This window comes from Haliotis rufescens, unplaced genomic scaffold, assembly GCF_023055435.1.
Source record: "Haliotis rufescens isolate VD_foot unplaced genomic scaffold, xgHalRufe1.0.p SCAF_6, whole genome shotgun sequence".
Classification (NCBI taxonomy): domain Eukaryota; kingdom Metazoa; phylum Mollusca; class Gastropoda; order Lepetellida; family Haliotidae; genus Haliotis; species Haliotis rufescens.
In genome coordinates, this window is record NW_025964334.1 from 53,181,094 (window position 1) to 53,204,643 (window position 23,550).

Below are 23,550 nucleotides of genomic sequence, written 5' to 3' on the forward strand. Positions count from 1 at the left end.
TGTACACAAGACTTATTTATTCGCGTATAATACGCACTCGTGTGTTATATGGACCCTTAATTATGGGCAATTTAATTCTGGAAAATATATCTGTCATACATAAACATTTCAGGGTGTCAGCATTAACCAAGAAATTTATCTTTCAATTCTGTTTTTTTTCACCAAAATAATATTCTAATAAGAGTCCCCTATTTCTAATTTTGAGAGTGCCCTGAGCGCTTATTACGTTGAATACGGTAATACTAATAGACTAACTGAACAATAAGTAGAAATAGTGTGACGACACAACTATAAATTGTCTATAATGTAGATGTTTACTCTAGGTCACACAGGAAAGAAGTGAGGATTTTCCCACCTTTACACACAGGAGAGCTGTACACTGCTTGGTGCTATCTGGGAACAACTAGTGATGTATAGTTGACAGTGAAAAGGAAAATTTATTTATAGTGTCATTGCAGCCAAAATGCAGGATTTATGGTATTGATGTGATAGAGTAAATAGTAATAGAATGAATGGCATCTTTGTCCAGATATGAATTATTTGAGCATGGTTTAGAGGCATCATTGCCCGGATCATTAATACAAAGTTTCAGCTCAAAAGGTCTTCTAGATTCAGAGATGTTGAAAATCTAGAAATTAAAAAACACTGGGAGTATGTGAAGGTTTGTGGTTGTAGCGTGATATCAAAATGAAAATGTTAAAAAACTTATTATCCTGCATGATGCATGCAAAAATGCCAGCGTAATGAGCAAAAAATAACATTTCCAATATGATCGTATTGGGAGTCAGGTTTAATTTTGATCGCAATGCTATAAGAAATATTTAGAGATGTCACAGCTGGTATCATTAATACAAAGTTTCAGTTTCATAGCTTCGTAGTTTCAAAGTAGAAGTTGAAAATACAGTAGCACCAGATAGCCACTGGTGGCATGTGGTCCTTAGTATGCACAGCGCACAGGTCACAGGTTACATACTGTCAATCTTGAAATTAACAGGAGTGTGAATTAAATGCGAAAAATGCAAGTGGTCTTACTTCGCATAAATGAAACTTTGCATTTACGTCTCCAAAATGAATATCAAGAATGAGACGGCATCACTGCACACTTTGGATAGAGGAAATACCAACTTGAATATAAACACAAATATGGTTTATTGAGCGGCAGTTGTAAGAAGTGAGTAAATAGTCATTTATAGGATAGGAATTATGTAATAAGCATCCGGTGAGTTATCACTGCTGGGGTCAAGAGTTCTTCCCACTTGTCTCAAACTAGGCATCATTGACCACTCCAGTTCAAGTTTTTGACATCTTCTCCGCATACCAATCTGTGAACCATTGTTGGTTTAATTATTTTATTGCCTTTGAACTTCCTTAATACCAATCAACAGAATAAACACATAAACTGTTTATTGTTTTTACGGAAGTGCTTTACTCAGTTCTAATAACCGGGACTATTTGCTGTTAGATTGGATTGAGGTAAGGACATGTATCATTCCACTGGGGATGGGGTGGGGGGAGTCACATTGATATTGAGTCACATTTTTGGCTAGGGGTCAGCAGTCATATTAATTTGGAGACGCATTAATTTCAAGATTTACAGTATCGGGTGAAGTTAAGCAACGTCGGTCTCGGAGAGTAGTTGGATGGGTGACCACGTTCAGCAGCTTGACTCCTGAGAGTTTCTAGGACTTCGGTCCTGCCCCACACTGAAGCACATGAACCACATGTGGTGTCTCCTTGGACAAGTGACTTTGTTCTAAATGTGCCTCTGTTCACCCAGCAGTGAATGGGTACCAGGTAGGATGAGATAGCAATGTGGTTGTTAACCTTCTCGCGATTTACGGGCAGCTTGGGTTGTATACTCCCCAGGGAGCTGAGTATATTTCTTGAGTGCACACTGATCCAGTAACCGTGTAATAATATCGCTTTGAGCATGCCCCTTAGTGGTGTGGAAATATGAGCAATATTATCCTTATGACCTATTATTATTATTATGGCCTATATATTATTATTACTATTATATTATTGAAATGTGACTATGTTTGTTTCAAACCCTTTAAATTTCAAGAGTGTATTTTAAGAGTGTCAATCTATGCAATCTGAAATATGTTTCAGATTACTGTATTACTCTTCAACTCTGGGGACAATAAAAAAAAATTAAAAAAGAAAAAAAGTCTATGTTTAGGTGTGTGAGTTGTGATCACCTTAGCGCTAAGATTGCTTTGAAACCAGAATCTAGAAGTGGAGCATAAGTGGCCTTACCTGTCATAAGTCGATGTTAGGTATGCGAGTTGAGATCACCATATGACTGATGCAAGTCAATGTTAAGGTATGGGCGCTGTGATCACCTTAGCGCTAAGAGCGCTTTGTACAATGGCAACCAGAATCTAGAAGTGGAGCATAAGTGGCCCTACCTGTTGTAAGTCAATGTTAGGTATGCGAGTTGAGATCACCATATGACTGACGTAAGTCAATGTTAAGGTATGGGAGCTGTGATCACCTTAGCGCTAAGAGTGCTTTGTACAATGGCAACCAGAATCTAGAAGGGGAGCATAAGTGGCCCTACCTGTCGTAAGTTGATGTTAGGTATGTGAGTTGAGATCACCATACGACTGATGCAAGTCAATGTTAAGGTATGGGAGCTGTGATCACCTTAGCGCTAAGAGTGCTTTGTACAATGGCAACCAGAATCTAGAAGTGGAGCATAAGTGGCCCTACCTGTCGTAAGTTGATGTTAGGTATGTGAGATGAGATCACCATACGACTGACCAAAGTCAATGTTAAGGTATGGGAGCTGTGATCACCTTAGCGCTAAGAGTGCTTTGTACAATGGCAACCAGAATCTAGAAGGGGAGCATAATTGGCCCTACCTGTCGTAAGTCGATGTTAGGTATGTGAGTTGAGATCACCATACGACTGACCTAAGTCAATGTTAAGGTATGTGCGCTGTGATCACCTGAGCGCTAAGAGCGCTTTGTACAATGGCAACCAGAATCTAGAAGTGGAGCATAAGTGGCCTTACCTTGAAGAAAGTACTGCTGGCAATCCGGGGGTATCCCAGAGTTCCTGAGGTAGCGTAGGCGGTAATGGGTGGAGAGTAGCCCAGGTTGGGAAAATTGAGTCGGTACTTTACGTGGCATCCATGATCAGTTCGAATCTCTTGCAGAATATGTATATCCACATCCACATTGTACAGTCTCCGCGCGCACTGTGTCAACTGACCTGTGACGTAATACGCAAACCCCACACGTTTCGAACGGTACGTCAATACACATCCGCCACTGTCTTCCATTTCCACGATAAACGAAGGACTCTGCAACTTAGGGTAGCTGAATCGTATAGTTTCGTGTAAGTTGTCAATTCCGTTTAAAAAGTCCCTATAATGACGTCCAGCAACACGTAGAACTTTATCGTATCCATAATGCCGACAGAAGTCCACGAAACATTGTCCGAAGTAGTACATGTACTCGTCAAAGTTGCGGTCCTGCAGAACAGCACTGCAGCTGGTGGCTAAGTTGACCATTATTTCATCCTTGTAGACTTTATGTGTGGAAAAGATCATGTTCTTCATCCCTGCATGCTCCAGTATTTGCTGCCAGCTCTCCATCCCGTAGGTTTCCTGGACGTAGTGCTGGATACTCTCCAGCAGCATCCCGTACATGGTGCCGCGCTGGCCCTGCGTCTTCCAGTAGTGCTGCTCACACTGAAACAAAGGTGTCCTTATTATACAGGTGCATCTTTACAGAACATACACTGAAACAAAGGTGTCCTTATTATACAGGTGCATCTCTACAGAACATACGCTGAAACACAGGTGTCCTTATTATACAGGTGCATCTTTACAGAACATACACTGAAACACAGGTGTCCTTATTATACAGGTGCATCTTTACAGAACATACACTGAAACACAGGTGTCCTTATTATACAGGTGCATCTTTACAGAACATACACTGAAACACAGGTGTCCTTATTATACAGGTGCATATGTACAGAACACATACACTGAAACACAGGTGTCCTTATTATACAGGTGCATCTTTACATAACATACACTGAAACACAGGTGTCCTTATTATACAGGTGCATCTTTACAGAACATACACTGAAAAACAGGTGTCCTTATTATACAGGTGTCCTTATAATACAGGTGCATCTTTACAGAACACATACACTGAAACAAAGGTGTCCTTATTATACAGGTGCATCTTTACAGAACATACGCTGAAACACAGGTGTCCTTATTATACAGGTGCATCTTTACAGAACATACACTGAAACACAGGTGTCCTTATTATACAGGTGCATCTTTACAGAACATACACTGAAACACAGGTGTCCTTATTATACAGGTGCATCTTTACAGAACATACACTGAAACACGGGTGTCCTTATTATACAGGTGTCCTTATTATACAGGTGCATCTTTACAGAACATACACTGAAACACAGGTGTCCTTATCATACAGGTGCATCTTTACAGACCATACACTGAAACACAGGTGTCCTTTTCATACAGGTGCATCTTTACAGAACATACACAGAAACGCAGGTGTCCTTATTATCCTGGTGTCCTTATTATACAGGTGCATCTTTACAGAACATACACTGAAACACAGGTGTCCTTATTATACAGGTGCATCTTTACAGAACATACACTGAAACACAGGTGTCCTTATTATACAGGTGCATCTTTACATAACATACACTGAAACACAGGTGTCCTTATTATACAGGTGCATTTTTACAGAACATACACTGAAACACAGGTGTCCTTTTCATACAGGTGCATCTTTACAGAACATACACAGAAACGTGGGTGTCCTGATTATGCATGTGTCCTTATTATACAGGTGCATAGTTACGGAACATACGCTGAAACACAGGTGTCCTTATTATACAGGTGCATCTTTACATAACATACACTGAAACACAGGTGTCCTTATTATACAGGTGCATCTTTACAGAACATACACTGAAAAACAGGTGTCCTTATTATACAGGTGTCCTTATAATACAGGTGCATCTTTACAGAACACATACACTGAAACAAAGGTGTCCTTATTATACAGGTGCATCTTTACAGAACATACGCTGAAACACAGGTGTCCTTATTATACAGGTGCATCTTTACAGAACATACACTGAAACACAGGTGTCCTTATTATACAGGTGCATCTTTACATAACATACACTGAAACACAGGTGTCCTTATAATACAGGTGCATCTTTACAGAACACATACACTGAAACAAAGGTGTCCTTATTATACAGGTGCATCTTTACAGAACATACGCTGAAACACAGGTGTCCTTATTATACAGGTGCATCTTTACAGAACATACACTGAAACAAAGGTGTCCTTATTATACAGGTGCATCTTTACAGAACATACACTGAAACACAGGTGTCCTTATTATACAGGTGCATCTTTACAGAACATACACTGAAACACGGGTGTCCTTATTATACAGGTGTCCTTATTATACAGGTGCATCTTTACAGAACATACACTGAAACACAGGTGTCCTTATCATACAGGTGCATCTTTACAGACCATACACTGAAACACAGGTGTCCTTTTCATACAGGTGCATCTTTACAGAACATACACAGAAACGCAGGTGTCCTTATTATCCTGGTGTCCTTATTATACAGGTGCATCTTTACAGAACATACACTGAAACACAGGTGTCCTTATTATACAGGTGCATCTTTACAGAACATACACTGAAACACAGGTGTCCTTATTATACAGGTGCATCTTTACATAACATACACTGAAACACAGGTGTCCTTATTATACAGGTGCATTTTTACAGAACATACACTGAAACACAGGTGTCCTTTTCATACAGGTGCATCTTTACAGAACATACACAGAAACGTGGGTGTCCTGATTATGCATGTGTCCTTATTATACAGGTGCATAGTTACGGAACATACGCTGAAACACAGGTGTCCTTATTATACAGGTGCATCTTTACAGAATATACACTGAAACAAAGATGTCCTTATTATACAGGTGGATCATATCATTACAGAACATACACTGAAAGACAGGTGTCCTTTTTATACAGGTGAACCTTTAAAAAATACACACTGAACATCAGGTATGTTTATTATACAGGTACATCTTTAGACTATATACTGTGAAACATCGAGGTCTTCTTGTTTACAGGTTATACACTGAAATGTAGAGGTGTCCTAATTATACAGGTGCATCTTTCAGAATATACACTGAAACACAGGTGTGCATATTATAAAGGTGCACCTTCAGACAATATACACTGAAACATAGAGGTCTTCTTGTTTACAGGTTCCTTTTGATGAGTATACACTGAAATGTAGAGGTGTCCTAATGATACAGGTGCATCTTTAGACAATATACACTGAGACATAGAGGTCTTTTAAGTATACAGGTGCTACCTTAATTACTATACACTGACATGTAGAGGTGTCCAGATTATACAGGTGCATCTTAAAAAAATACACACTGAAAATCAGGTATCCTTATTATACAGGTGCATATATATTTAGACAATATACACTGAAACATGTTGTTCTTCTTGTTTACAGGTGCTTCTTTAATGAGTATACATTGAAATGTAGTGGTGGTCTTATTATGCCTATACAGTGAAGAAGGGGGACATGTTCCAAGTTTTCTTGGAAGCCCATGAGTGAGAATATCAAGACATATTCATATTTGGAATCAGGTTTTAGATCTATAGATTTTCTAGGAGGTTGAAAGATTTTAGCCACGTCCAAGAATGGATCGGAGTCCTACCACATGCGAAATCCTATCATGGATCGGAGACCTACCACATGCCACATCCTACTATGGATCAGAGACCTACCACATGCCACATCCTACTATGGATCAGAGATCTACCACAGAGACACGACCTAGCTAGATCTGAATCCCACCCTGCACCTTCCATAGAAAGCCAACATATGAATATGAGATTGGCAATACAATCCAAACCAAATATTGCTCACCTCATCTTTGTTTGCTGGCAAAGAAATGGAACTAACTGCCCCCTCCATCCCCTATCATCACCCACCCATGTAAGGTACATCTACCACTTATTAAGTCAAGAATATTAAACAACTCACCGTTACTGTATGGTTAGACATTGTATCAAGCTCATCTCGTTCTGATTTGGCACGGAATAAATTCTAGTCTTTTGTAATATAACCACAAAATATAAAACATGGCACACACAGAAAACCCAATCAACAGAATCAAAATATGTTCGTCATGATACCGGTTGGAGCCAAAAGTGTATTAAGAAAATTAATTAAAATGAAAATGATACGAAGAAAAAAGTGCGCCAGAAATTAACTCCTTTTTCTTCTCTCACTTTGAAAAAGTCATCAGGGAGATCTGTTTCTCTTTGCATATGAATCAGAATGTCAGTTCAGAAAGGCAAAATCAAAACAAGGGAATTTGGCCAAGAGGTTTAACTTAACCTGGTCAGTCTGATTGTTTAATAATGGTCAAATAGCCAAATCCCTTCCATTGATTTACCCTCCTGGGTGACGTTGTACAAAGCGATCTTAGCACTAAAGTGATCGTAACTCCCATTCCTCAGCATAGGCTTACGACAGTCGTAGCGCTAAGGTGTTTTGTACAACATAGACTTACGACGGTCGTAGCGCTAAGGTGTTTTGTACAACATAGACTTACGACAGTCGTAGCGCTAAGGTGTTTTGTACAACATAGACTTACGACAGTCGTAGCGCTAAGGTGTTTTGTACAACATAGACTTACGACAGTCGTAGCGCTAAGGTGTTTTGTACAACATGGACTTACGACAGTCGTAGCGCTAAGGTGTTTTGTACAACATAGACTTACGACAGTCGTAGCGCTAAGGTGTTTTGTACAACATAGACTTACGACAGTCGTAGCGCTAAGGTGTTTTGTACAACATAGACTTACGACAGTCGTAGCGCTAAGGTGTTTTGTACAACATGGACTTACGACAGTCGTAGCGCTAAGGTGTTTTGTACAACATAGACTTACGACGGTCGTAGCGCTAAGGTGTTTTGTACACTGGCACCCTGAACCAGAAATAAAGGAGACCAATGAAACAGCCTCATCTGTTTCATATTAAGATTGATTTAGAAAACTGGATATTAAATAAAATACAGACCAAAATTAAAATTACTAAAGACGTTGTCTTAGTAGGAATCCAGCACAGACATACAACCCAATAAATGCACTAATCATTGTATCAAAAAACATGATTTATAGATATAAATTTTTCAATAAACCGCCCACATTTAACCAACTTAAAGGGGAGCTCACACAACATTACTGCATAACCAAATACAATGCATCAATGTATGATAGCAAGAACCCCTTTAACAAATTTTGGTGAAATTGTCACTCACTGTTTAGTTGATAACTTTATTCATGTATAGCTTGTATACATATCACTGTCTTTTGTGTCTATTTATAGAATCATGATTTCTCAATTTGTAATATGCAACAGGGAAAAAAATATTAATTAACAAAAATAAATAAATATTTAGATTAATGCATAGGATTCATAGTGAGTGAGTATGGTTTTTATGCTGCTTTTAGCAATATTCCAGCAACATCACGGCGGGGGACACCAGAAATGGGCTTCCCACATGTACCCATGTCATGAATCGAACCCGGGTCTTCGGCGTGACGAGCGAACGCTTTAACCACAAGGCTACCAGACCGCCCCAGGATTCATAGTGACAGAAAACTATCCACAAGACTGTATGACAAGAGGGATGACTTTAGCTTTCCAATAGTCAACTTTCCCTTTATGTTGAGCAATAGTCAAGTAGCTCCAGCCTTTGGTGTCTACATTTCACAACTTTTGAGGTACAGCTCAAAAGTTGATTGACTAAGGTTGCGACATTCAAGGCTTTAATTAAGCTTTCAAGCATTTTTTTATAGACAAAGGAGGAATTTGATGCATCAGTGACAAAAATAATGTCAGATGCAATTCCCTTTCTTGACTTGTATCACATGTCCCTGTGTTTTCTCATGTGAACAATTGCCTTTCCTTTGCATGTGTTTGTGACAGCTGCCACTGGTGGGGCAGGATACACTCACCTGGTATCATCACTATTTGATAGTAATTCAAAAGCACATGATATAGTTGGAATAGTACAATAGACTAAATAGTAAATTTCCTACAATTGTGGAAAGTGTTTTATTGCTTTTATTTAGGAAAGATTATACGAACTTATCATAAGTAGTTCCATAATGGAATATACAATCATTAACTGCATTAATGTTTTGAAATGAACACCAGATGCTTTTTCTCTCCATATTATCAGAATATGATATTTTTTCAAATGCTAAAAAGATGGATAAAGGTGCATAGCAAATTTAGCACAGTATATTTAACTTCTGGTGCGTGGAATGGCTGACAAAAACTATTTAGCTGATGAAATATGAGCAGCAGCAAACATCAAAGTGACTAAGTGAACGCTGTTTACAGTTTTGAATATGTAGGATCAAATGGGCCATTAACTGCAAAGACAATATAGGGATAATGAAGGAAATCTAGCAAGGGAAAACATGTAAGTGGCTGGTGTTTCATGTATTGTATTTAGCTTAAATGACCCGTTGAACAAACTTTAAAAAAACTGTGGGGAAAAAACATTTGAAGTGTGCAGGAACATAACCTGTGGAGTAACATAACCTGTGCAGGAACACAACCTGTGCAGGAACCCCTCCTTAGATCAGTCCAGGAACTGAACCTGTGCTTAGATCAGTCCATGAACTGAGCATGTCCTTAGATCAGTCCAGGAACTGAACTTGTGCTTAGCTCAGTCCATGATTTAAACTAGTGCTTAGATCAGTCCATGATTTAAACTAGTGCTTAGATCAGTCCAGGAACTGAACTTGTGCTTAGCTCAGTCCATGATTTAAACTAGTGCTTAGATCAGTCCAGGAACTGAACTTGTGCTTAGATCAGTCCAGGAACTGAACTTGTGCTTAGATCAGTCCTGGAACTGAACCTGTGCTTAGATCAGTCAATGAACTAAACCTGTGCTTAGATCAGTCCAGGAACTAAACCTGTGCTTAGATCAATCCATGAACTAAACCTGTGCTTAGATCAGTCCTGGAACTGAACCTGTGCTTAGATAAGTCCATGATTTAAACCTGTGCTTAGCTCAAACAAGGAACTGAACCTGTCCTTAGATCAGTCCTGGAACTAAACCTGTGCTTAGATCAGTCCTGGAACTGAACCTGTGCTTAGATCAGTCCATGAAGTAAACCTGTGCTTAGATCAGTCCAGGAACTGAACCTGTCCTTAGATCAGTCCTGGAACTGAACCTGTGCTTAGATCAGTCCAGGAACTGAACCTGTGCTTAGATCAGTCCATGAAGTAAACCTGTGCTTAGCTCAGTCCACGAACTGAACCCCTCCTTAGATCAGTCCTGGAACTGAACCTGTGATTAGATCAATCCATGATTTAAACCTGTGCTTAGATCAGTCCATGATTTAAACCTGTGCTTAGATCAGTCCATGATTTAAACCTGTGCTTAGCTCAGTCCATGAACTGAACCTGTCCTTAGATCAGTTCACGAACTGAACCTGTCCTTAGATCAGTCCTGGAACTGAACCTGTGCTTAGATCAGTCCAGGAAGTAAACCTGTGCTCAGATCAGTCCAGGAACTGAACCTGTGCTTAGATCGGTCCAGGAACTAAACTTGTGCTTAGATCAGTCCATGATTTAAACCTGTGCTTAGATCAGTCCATGATTTAAACCTGTGCTTAGCTCAGTCCACGAACGGAACCTGTGCTTTGATCAATCCAGGAACCTGTGCTTCCATCAGCCCAGGAATTGAGCCTGTGCTAAGATCAGTCCATGAACTTAACCAATGCTTACATCAGTCCATGAACTTAACCCACACTTACATCAGTCCATGAACTTAACCCACACTTACATCAGCCCATGAACTTAACCAATGCTTACATCAGCCCATGAACTTAACCAATGCTTACATCAGTCCATGAACTTAACCCACACTTACAACAGTCCATGAACTTAACCAATGCTTACATCAGTCCATGAACTTAACCCACACTTACATCAGTCCATGAACTTAACCCACACTTACATCAGCCCATGAACTTAACCAATGCTTACATCAGCCCATGAACTTAACCAATGCTTACATCAGTCCATGAACTTAACCCACACTTACAACAGTCCAGGAACTTAATAAAAGCCTACATCAGTCCATGAACTTAACCCGTGTTTAATACAGTCACATGTGTTTATACTTAGATAGTAAACAGCTGATAGGTTCACATGGCAATTTTGAGGAGTGCCATGAAAATGAAATACCGTATTCGACGTAATAAGTGCCCCGCTCTGATAAGCGCCCAAGGCGATATTTGTTAATATATTGGCTAGTGAAGAATCCCAATTAGCACCCCTTCAGATCGATCAATGTACACAAGACTTATTTATTCGTGTTTAATACACACCCATGTGTTATATACACCCTTAATTATGGGCAATTAAATTCTGGAAAACTATATCTGTCGTATATAAACATTTCAGGCTAAAAACATTACTATTCTAATAAGAGCCCCCTATTTCTAATTTTGAGAGCGCCCTTGGCGCTTATTACGTCGAATACGGTATACATAGTTCCCAAGCTGTGACAGGGGAAGTAGGTAGTATTCTTACCTATGTCATGTATACCTGCCAAATATTGTCCAGCAATATAGACGGAAACAATCTTTGATATATATCCTACAGATCAAACACATAGATACCACTAAATTAACAGCAAATTTCCCCAAACAAATATATCAAAAATAACATTAAAACATTTATTGAATATAACATGGTTATACAAATATATTAAAGATACCACGTTATACAAATATATTGCACCTGTGAAGATCCGGGTTAGAATAGGTCTTCAGCAACCCATGCTTGTCGTAAGAGGTAACTACGCATGTCGTAAGAGGAGACTAACGGGATCTGGTGGTCGGGCTCACTGACTTGGTTGATGCATGTCATTGAATCTTAATAACGTGGATCAATGATCATAATGCCCTCCCTCTGTCTGCATGACATTCATTGGCTTCCTTCTCATAATCCTATCTGTCTTAGAATAGGTCCTCGGCAACCCATGCTTGACGTACAAGGTGACTATGCTGGGTCTAGTGGTCAGGCTCACTGACTTGGTTGATGCATGTCATTGAATCTTAATAACGTGGATCAATGATCATAATGCCCTCCCTCTGTCTGCATGACATTCATTGGCTTCCTTCTCATAATCCTATCTGTCTTAGAATAGGTCCTCGGCAACCCATGCTTGACGTACAAGGTGACTATGCTGGGTCTAGTGGTCAGGCTCACTGACTTGGTTGATGCATGTCATCATATCACAATTACGCAGATTGATACTCACGATGGCAATCACAAACAAACAAACTACAAATATATTCAATACAATGTGGTTGGTTATACTAATATACTGTAAATCTTGAAATTAATGTGAGTGTGAATTAAATGCAAAAAATGCGAGTGGTCTTTTTTCGCACTATTGAAACTTCGCATTTATGTCTCCAAAATGAATATCAACAATAAGACGGACTCACTGCACACTTTGGACAGCAGAAATACCAGCTTGAAAAAACACATTCTATCAGTAGAAAATAATCTCTAGCCTACAAACACACATTCCTGCAGTAGAAAATAATCTCTAGCCTACAAACACACATTCCTGCAGTAGAAAATAATCTCTAGCCTACAAACACACATTCCTGCAGTAGAAAATAATCTCTAGCCTACAAACACACATTCCTGCAGTAGAAAATAATCTCTAGCCTACAAACACACATTCCTGCAGTAGAATATAATCTCTAGCCTACAAACACACATTCCTGCAGTAGAATATAATCTCTAGCCTACAAACACACATTCCTGCAGTAGAATATAATTTGGAAATACTTCCACCCTAACCCTAACCCTAACCCTAACCCTAACCCAAGTAGAAATTCTTCCAGCCTACAGTCACCTAACCCTAACCCAGCCTTCAGTCACGTCCCAGCAATAAAGACAACATTTGACATGATGTGGAACACTATCACCATCTTCCTCCTACATCCACAACCAATAAAGTTCCGCACAATCTCAAAGCACCTGCTTAACTAGGAAGGGGGAACATTCAATTGTTTGGCTTTCCATCTAACCATCATCTCTGTCAGCCTGTCTTCAGTCTTCCATTCACTATTTTATTATGCTTTCTAAAACAGGTAGCCATGCCACTTTATCTGTCTACAAATTGATCCCTGTACCAAGGTGCCCTCAAACACAGGCAGATGCTAAAAGTGGGTGCTGTAACCAGGATTTATGACTCTATTTTCAGGATTAGATTTCCTCAAGACCACAGATGTTCATGCCAATAAATAAGCAGAGCTTCACTAAAAAGTAACCAATCTATTAACGGAACGTATCAGAACTTTGATCCTTTGATGTGACACTGCTTAACTTGATGTAACTATCAGGTTTTGATTAATTGACTGCTTCCTGGTGGGTATACTGATGGTCAAAAGTTATGCGTACAAAGATGTTTTGGTATTCAGATCTGAATTTTCATCTGTGTCTTCATCTCCAGGAAATTGGAGGGTAGCCTAGTCAAGTAGCCTAGTCAAGTAGCCTAGTCAAGTAGCCTAGTCGGGTAGCCTAGTCGAGTAGCCTAGTCGAGTAGCCTAGTCGGGTAGCCTAGTCGGGTAGCCTAGTCGAGTAGCCTAGTCGAGTAGCCTAGTCAAGTAGCCTAGTCGGGTAGCCTAGTCGAGTAGCCTAGTCGGGTAGCCTAGTCGAGTAGCCTAGTCAAGTAGCCTAGTCGAGTAGCCTAGTCGAGTAGCCTAGTCAAGTAGCCTAGTCGGGTAGCCTAGTCGGGTAGCCTAGTCGAGTAGCCTAGTCAAGTAGCCTAGTCGGGTAGCCTAGTCGAGTAGCCTAGTCGGGTAGCCTAGTCAAGTAGCCTAGTCGAGTAGCCTAGTCGAGTAGCCTAGTCAAGTAGCCTAGTCGGGTAGCCTAGTCGGGTAGCCTAGTCGAGTAGCCTAGTCAAGTAGCCTAGTCGAGTAGCCTAGTCAAGTAGCCTAGTCGGGTAGCCTAGTCGGGTAGCCTAGTCGGGTAGCCTAGTCGAGTAGCCTAGTCGAGTAGCCTAGTCGAGTAGCCTAGTCGGGTAGCCTAGTCGGGTAGCCTAGTCGGGTAGCCTAGTCGGGTAGCCTAGTCGAGTAGCCTAGTCAAGTAGCCTAGTCGAGTAGCCTAGTCGGGTAGCCTAGTCGAGTAGCCTAGTCAAGTAGCCTAGTCGGGTAGCCTAGTCGGGTAGCCTAGTCGAGTAGCCTAGTCGGGTAGCCTAGTCAAGTAGCCTTGCAAGTAGCCTAGTGTTTGAAGCATTGGCCTGACAGGTCAAAGACTGGGCTATGTGAATGAAATAATTTTGAATACAATAATAAACCTATTTTGCCTCGCCTCGCCTTAAATCACTGTGACCACCCCATTTCACCCCAGGTCCAGCATAAATGTCCTCGTGAAAATGATCCCTAACCCTAACCATGGTTGCCTCACATTGCTCTGAGGTCCTGTATAAATTTCTTCGTGAAAATGTTCCCTAACCCTGTTTCCCTCACATTGCTCTGAGGTCCGGTATAAATTCCCTAGTGAAAATGTTCCCTAACCCTAACCCTAACCCTGTTTCCCTCACATTGCTCTGAGGTCCTGTATAAATTTCCTCATGAAAATGTTCCCTAACCCTAGCCCTAACCCTAGTTCCCTCACACTGCTCTGAGGTCTGGTATGAATTTCCTAGTGAAAATGTTCCCTAACCCTAGCCCTAACCCTAACCCTACACCCTACAGCCTGATATATAAATGAGTGAGTGTGAGTGAGTATGGTTTTACGCGCGCTTTTAGCAATATTCCAGCAATATCACGGCGGGGGACACCAGAAATGGGCTTCACACATTGTACCCATGTTGGGAATCGAACCCGGGTCTTCGGCGTGACGAGCTAACGCTTTAACCACTAGGCTACCCGACCGCCCCGATATATAAATGAATATGACCTTCAAGATGATTTCCTCAAATCACTGAAAATTTGCGTTGGGGTTTAACGTCGCGTCCAAGATTATTGCACTTATAAAGTGACATGCATGTAGGTGTGTGTGTTTGTGTGGCTGCTTGTACTAGTCCGGACTGATGCCGATTTAAAGTGCTAGCCCACTGAGATACCATGCCGCAGTTTAACATGAATACCCCACTCAGACACAGTATACTGACTCTGAGCCGACCAGTCCTTGTTTTAGTCTCTTAATGCCGAGCGCCAGACAGGGTAACAATAAGTACCATCTTTTAACGTCTTTTGGTATGACGCGGCCGGGGCACGCTCTACCACTTGACCATGGAGGTGGTTTTGTTAAAAATGGAACAAATTCCATGTGAAACTGACCATCTTGGATATTAATATAAGGTTATCCTTAAAGGTGTCATGGCTTCAGTTTGTTTGTTTGTTTGTTTATTTGTTGTTTAACGCTGCACTCAGCTATATTCCAGCTATATGACGCCGGTCTGTAAATAATCGAGTCTTGACCAGACAACCCCCTGATTGACATCATGAGCATCGATCCACGCAATTGGGATCAATGACAGGTATCAACCAAGTCAGCGAGCCTGACCACCTGATCCTGTTAGTCGCCTTTTACGACAAGCATAGTCGCCTTTTACAGCAAGCATGGGTTGCTGAAGACCTATTCTACCCCGGATCTTCACGGGTCATCATGTCGTCAGACATCTGGATTATAAAACAATTTCTTTGTTGTTTGTAACGACTTTTCAAAAAATGTCTAATAATCACAGGATTTATAATAAAAAAACAGCCTACCCACCTTATTTAAATTTAAATGCACTCAGATCCTCAACATATATTTAATTAGGCCTTATCAGCCTGTCACAAACAGAATAAAGACAGTTTTGAAAAAAAAATCCACAAAAAACAGAATCCTGTAAATCACGCAGTATTACCAAAATAACTTTAAAATACAAAATAAAAAGAGGGAACAGAAATACCAACAGACTCATTCATACGGAACTGCCACAAGCTGGTTAACAGAGAAGTATATTGTCAGCCAGGAGCTCTCTGCGGAACTATCCTCCACTGTTTATAGCTGTTCTGTTAGGCCCTCCATCTCTCCCCACACTCCTTCTCTGTGTCCTATCAACAGAGCAGCAAGTATCATGGATAACCATGACATCGCTGCTGTCATCACTGATAATTATCGACATAAGTTTGCCATAAGCATCAACTACCGACTGACTGATGATGCTGTTGTCATGGCCTTACCAAAGTGATGGGTTTACTCTGAGACAATTTTTTTCCCCTTTTATGGAACTTTTTCTTTTTTTTACAGATTCTTATATTACACGAAAAAATATTATTTGGAAATGTGGATGAGATGATTTGAGATGTCCACAAAATTGTCTTAAATAAAATAAATAGACCAAAAAATGGTTATAATTAAAATACTGTTCAAGTATATGGTAAATTACCGTATTCGACGTAATAGGCGCCCAGCTCTCATAGGCATCCACGGCAATATTTGCTAATATAATGGCTAGTGAACAATCCCAATTAGCACCCCTTCTGATTAATCCATGTACACAAGACATATTTATTCGTGTATAATACACACTTGTGTGTTATATGCACGCTTAACTTTGGGCAATTTAATTCTGGAAAATATATCTGTCATATATTATACGCACAGAATTTTCTTTTGTATTATTTCAGGCTTTTAGCATAAACCATGCAATTTACGATCTTTCAACTCAAATATTCTAATAAGAGCCCCCTATTTCTAATTTTTAGAGTTTCCTGGGCGCTAACTACGGTGTATATGGTAATTATAATAATTAACAGTAATTAACCAGTAATTTTAAAGAAATTAAAAAGAAAATATTGATATGATATAATTGAAATATTGCTTATATATAAAGCACTATAATCTATTCAGTTAATAAAACATTCCCATTGCTGGTGTGTGTTTACCCATAAATACATAAGTATAATACCTAATCTTTAACAAATATGCCAACTGATTTAAAAAATCAATATCTCAGGGGAACTGACACCTTATTAAATAATTATTAATATTCCCCATGGTATATTATATTACCGTTATGACACAATGAAAAGATCATTCAAGAATACCTAACATTCTTTCTTGAATAGATCCGGGCCCACTTGCAAAGAGCGATCTTAGCGCTACGACTATTGTAAGCCTATTTTAAAGTATGGAAGTTACGATCATCTTAGCGCTAACGGTGACTGCATGCAGCAAGATGTGAAAAACAGGTGCTTGCATGTTTTCAACCTATTACCAGTATACTGGCACTTCCTATCCTTCTATGAGCCTATATACTATAATCACAGTTCAACTGAGCACCATTCAGTCCAAAAATACAAATATAGGAATAAAGGTATGCAGCAGTACTCAAACATTATGAATAAAGTATTAAAAGTTTGTTAAAGGTCAGTATTTGTATATGAATAATGAAACTCAATAAAACTAAATAAAAATCAATAAAGAACCCCAACAGGACAAAAAAATATATATACAGTATTCGACGTAATAAGCGCCCCGCTCTAATAAGAGCCAAAGGCGATATTTGCTAAATTTATATAAATATATTGGCTAGTGAACAATCCCACTTAGCACCCCTTCCGATTGATCAATGTACACAAGACTTATTTAATCTTGTATAATACGGATGTTATATGCATCCTTAATTATGGGAAATTAAATTCTGGAAAAATATATCTGTCATATATAAACATTTTAGGCTGTGAGCATAAACCACGAAATGTACGATCTTTCAACTCTGTTGTGTTTCACCAAAATATTATTCTAATAAGAGCCCCCCTATGTCTAATTTTGAGAATGCCCTAGGTGCTTTTTATGTCGAATACGGTATACATAATAGGTAGCAAAGAAAACATCATATAAAACAAAGAACAATGTGCACAAGAAAATGTCAGTGCATACAAAAGGACACCAAATGCCAAGGACAACATTAACGATAAACAGTGCAAGACAGCGGTGCAATTTGTACAACATTCTGAGTTATTTCGGTTTATTCTTTGCAACCTATATGACATATCAGGATTGTTCATTGATATCATTTTGTATTTATTAGTAAGACTTGACTACCATTGTGTACTGTTGACCTTTCTTAAATTGCTGTATTTTTTACAGAATGAACGTCCATAAGCACACATATTAAGTATATATATATATATCTAAAACTTGAAAATCAAAATTTCACAAAAAGAAAACATTTTTAGGGAAAATATCATATAAAGAAGCCTGTATAATTGTAAGATGTCAGAGATTTCAAAATACTGACATAGCTCCTTTAAGAATAATTTAGTGATCGCCACAACTTCAAAAAGTGTTTTCCTGCAACTGTTGATCGACATAGCAATATCAGGTTGTCGGAGTTGTCGGAGTTTTTGGCAAGACTGTGTACAGGCAAAGTGTTTTTGTCGCATCATGTCAGATAACAATGTCCATGTGGGGCCCATCCTTCACCTACCACACACAAACACCCGCTCCTTCATCCCCATCTCGCCACCTACTCAGCAGATCTAACTAGATGAACCTTTCTGAAGAAGTTGCAACGGAACAGACAATATCAACAATCAAGACTTCTACATTGCTTTTATTGTTCAGCTGTCACAACCATGATTAAATTTAAAGATACATATGACAATGATGTGACAAAAAGAATAGACTTGCCAGGAAGTTTCGATAGCATTACATTTTCACACTTGGATTTGGTATTTTTATGTATTTCGATAATTTCTTACAAACTGATAGGAATGACAGTGTGAAACTAAGTTTTATCATAAACTTTTTCAAATTCATCATGGATGCTGGAAAAGATTGTTTTGTTTGTATAATTTCACAAAGAACAAAGGTTACCGAAACGGCAATTAGGAACGTTTGTCAAAGATGTAGACACAAATTAATAAGCACAGCTGAGAATTTTAGAAAACATTCAAAAAGTTTTTAGCACTGAAGTAAACCATTATCCAGCAAGGCTTCCTGAAAGTCTCCTGCAGTTCTTGGATGGGGTGAAGAATTTGAGCAATCAGTTGTGTGTCAGTCAGGTGGATCTTATAGGTATTTCGGTAAGAACATAGCAAGAACGTCATGCTGGTTTGATTGGGTGATAGTCAGCAGAGCCTGGAACAACATTCCTGAATGAGGCCTTGACACCATAGCAGGGTCACGGTGACAAGTCTTGTAGTTGTCAATGGCGGTGCCATGCACTGGATCAAATATACATCCTGGACGAGAAGCTCCGATAATTATCAATACAAGACGCCATTCCCTAATAACAATCCATCCACCCCTGACGACCAGGATATGATAAAATCAGTATTGTTATTACCACAAAGGGAACGTGCATGCAAGGACAATAAGAAGGAATAGGTTTCTTTATTGGCATGGACCAATGTCCATAAACAGTGTATCAATGTGCTGAACACCCCATGGGCTAATTGCGTTGACTAGTTCGAGTTACACTTGATTGAGTGAGATGCGTTTTACGTGTAAGCCGGATATGATGCAGGTCTCGGATATGTACCACTTTGGCACGGCCATCAATGAGCTACTGGTATAAGTTGAACCAACTCACTAAATGTATTTGCACAGATGTTGGGCGAACAGATATAGTCAAGTGTCGTTGATCCGACACTCGTTAATCCGACAATCGGCTTTATCCGACACTAATGATGGGAACCGATTAAATCAGTGCTATTTAGACCCGTTAATCCGACAGTCTCACACTCCGACTCAGACCTACCTAATTTGCAATGAATTCCCGAAATCACTCAATAATCAGTCTCGTTAATCTGACACAGTGATCTGCGTACTCCGTGGTCATCTGCCCGCGAGTACAGTCTGTGTTTTAATGCGAGTTGAGTCAGCTGGTAGCTGCATATTACAACAGCTGCAGAGATAAACTTGCTTAACAATAAACAAGTAATGCTTTAAATAAAGAAAACAGGATTAATCACATGCTTAGATTACCTCAATCTCATTAAAATCAGATACAAGTTCTCGCTATCGCCGAGGACATCCCATTACAGGTCAACATGGGTGAGTGAGTGAGAGTGACATCGACTTATGACAGTCAGGATGCTAAGATCCCTGGTGAGTGAGTGAGTCAGTCAGTCAGTCAGTCAGTCAGTCAGTCAGTCAGTCAGTCAGTCAGTCAGTCAGTCAGTCAGTCAGTCAGTCAGTCAGTCAGTCAGTCAGTCAGTCAGTCAGTCAGTCAGTCAGTCAGTCAGTCAGTCAGTCAGTCAGTCAGTCAGTCAGTCAGTCAGTCAGTCAGTCAGTCAGTCAGTCAGTCAGTCAGTCAGTCAGTCAGTCAGTCAGTCAGTCAGTCAGTCAGTCAGTCAGTCAGTCAGTCAGTCAGTCAGTCAGTCAGTCAGTCAGTCAGTCAGTCAGTCAGTCAGTCAGTCAGTCAGTCAGTCAGTCAGTCAGTCAGTCAGTCAGTCAGTCAGTCAGTCAGTCAGTCAGTCAGTCAGTCAGTCAGTCAGTCAGTCAGTCAGTCAGTCAGTCAGTCAGTCAGTCAGTCAGTCAGTCAGTCAGTCAGTCAGTCAGTCAGTCAGTCAGTCAGTCAGTCAGTCAGTCAGTCAGTCAGTCAGTCAGTCAGTCAGTCAGTCAGTCAGTCAGTCAGTCAGTCAGTCAGTCAGTCAGTCAGTCAGTCAGTCAGTCAGTCAGTCAGTCAGTCAGTCGGATTACCCTGGTCAATGAATCAGCATGCACTAGATTTTCAATCTCAGCTCCCTGGGAAGTATACAACCCAAGCTGCCTGTGAGGTGTGAAAGTGACCATTACCATGTCATCCTACCGGGTACCCATGCACTTCTGGGTGGACAAAGGCATATTTCGAACAAAGAAGCACATGTAGTGTCTCCTTGGGCAAGTCACCTACATATTTCGAACAAAGAAGTTCATGTAGTGTCTCCTTGGGCAAGTCACCTACATATTTCTAACAAAGAAGCACATGTAGTGTCTCCTTGGGCAAGTCACCTACATATTTTGGACACCAACAAATCAAAAGGTGAGGCTGACATACGAGGTTTTAAGTGATTGTTTTTCTGATATTTCAACACAAGCAACACTCTAGCCACTCCAAATACCTCGCACAAAGAGCAACATGACCCTTCCAAATACCTCCTGGAAATCAAACCCATCTCTGGCCCTTACAAATACCTCCTAGAGATCAAACCTATCTCTGGCCCTTCCAAATGCCTCGTAGAGAGCAAACCCATCTTTGGCCCTTACAAATATCTCCTAGAGAGCAAACCCATCTTTGGCCCTTCCAAATACCTCGTAGAGAACAAACCCATCTTTGGCCCTTCCAAATACCTCCTAGAGAACAAACCCATCTTTGGCCCTTCCAAATACCTCCTAGAGAGCAAACCCATCTTTGGCCCTTCCAAATACCTCCTAGAGAACAAACCCATCTCTGGCCCTTCCAAATACCTCCTAGAGAACAAACCCATCTCTGGCCCTTACAAATACCTCCTAGAGATCAAACCCATCTTAGGCCCTTACAAATAGCTCCTAGAGAACAAATTCATCTCTTGCCCTTACAATTACCCCCTAGAGAACAAATTAATCTCTGCCCTTACAAATACCTCCTCGAGAACAAATCCATCTCTGGCCCTTACAATTAACTCCTAGAGAACAAATTAATCTCTGCCCTTACAAATACCTCCTAGAGAACAAATCCATCTCTGGCCCTTACAATTACCTCCTAGAGAACAAATTAATCTCTGCCCTTACAAATACCTCCTAGAGAACAAATCCATCTCTGGCCCTTACAATTACCTCCTAGAGAACAAATTAATCACTGGCCCTTACAAATACCTCCTAGAGAACAAACCCATCTCTGGCCCTTACAAATACCTCCTAGAGGACAAATTCATCTCTTGCCCTTACAATTACCTCCTCGAGAACAAATTAATCTCTGCCCTTACAAATACCTCCTCGAGAACAAATCCATCTCTGACCCTTACAATTACCTCCTAGAGAACAAATTAATCTCTGCCCTTACAAATACCTCCTCGGGAACAAACCCATCTCTGGCCCTTTCAAATACCTCCTAGAGAACAAACCCATCTCTGGCTCGTACAAATACCTCCTAGAGAACAAATTAATCTCTGCCCTTACAAATACCTCCTCGAGAACAAATCCATCTCTGGCCCTTACAATTAACTCCTAGAGAACAAATTAATCTCTGTCCTTACAAATACCTCCTAGAGAACAAATCCATCTCTGGCCCTTACAATTACCTCCTAGAGAACAAATTAATCTCTGCCCTTACAAATACCTCCTAGAGAACAAATCCATCTCTGGCCCTAACAAATACCTCCTAGAGAACAAATCCATCTCTGGCCCTTACAATTACCTCCTAGAGAACAAATTCATCACTGGCCCTTACAAATACCTCCTACAGAACAAACCCATCTCTGGCTCTTACAAATACCTCCTAGAGAACAAATTCATTTCTTGCCCTTACAATTACCTCCTCGAGAACAAATTAATCTCTGCCCTTACAAATACCTCCTCGGGAACAAATCCATCTCTGACCCTTACAATTACCTCCTAGAGAACAAATTAATCTCTGCCCTTACAAATACCTCCTAGAGAACAAATTAATCTCTGCCCTTTCAAATACCTCCTAGAGAACAAACCCATCTCTGGCCCTTACAAATACCTCCTAGAGATCAAACCCATCTCTGGCCCTTACAAATACCTCCTAGAGATCAAACCCATCTCTGGCCCTTACAAATACCTGCTAGAGATCAAATCCATCTCTGGACCTTACAAATACCTCCTAGAGATCAAACCCATCTCTGGCCCTTACAAATACCTCCTAGAGAACAAATTAATCTCTGCCCTTTCAAATACCTCCTAGAGAACAAACCCATCTCTGGCTCTTACAAATACCTCCTAGAGAACAAACCCATCTCTGGCCCTTACAAATACCTCCTAGAGATCAAACCCATCTCTGGCCCTTACAAATACCTCCTAGAGACCAAACCCAACTCTGGCCCTTACAAATACCTCCTAGAGACCAAACCCATCTCTGGGCCTTACAAATACCTCCTAGAGACAGCAACCCCATCTCTGGCTGATGGGTACACATGCACTTGTTAAAACACTCCCCTTATAAAGAACAGATTTAGCTGTCACTGTTTCCCTAAAATACAACCAAACCAAATACCTTAATGACAAAAAAAATAGTTACACAAAACAAAATATTTTTATTTCGGCCAATCAAACCTAATTCAGTTATAAATATATCTGACACCAAACAAAGCAACAAAAGCAAGCATACATTCTAATAGAAATAATGATTTTTTGCAAATCATGAACATCAACAAAGTAGAGTATCTGTCATATAATCAACTCACTTGTCATACCATTGACAAGATAATTAGGCTATTAA

At 40.1% G+C, this 23,550-nt stretch overlaps 1 protein-coding gene across 1 annotated transcript in view; it reads right to left on the minus strand.

Moving 5' to 3' along the window:
• Window positions 1–23,550, minus strand: part of LOC124138174 (soluble guanylate cyclase 88E-like) — a 199,678-nt gene that overhangs the window by 61,369 nt on the left and 114,759 nt on the right. Inside the window, exon 2 of the mRNA XM_048386081.1 lies at window positions 3,020–3,700. Within this exon, the coding sequence (XP_048242038.1) occupies window positions 3,020–3,658 (639 nt within the window). The 5' untranslated portion in view covers window positions 3,659–3,700. The remainder of the gene's footprint in view (window positions 1–3,019; window positions 3,701–23,550) is intronic.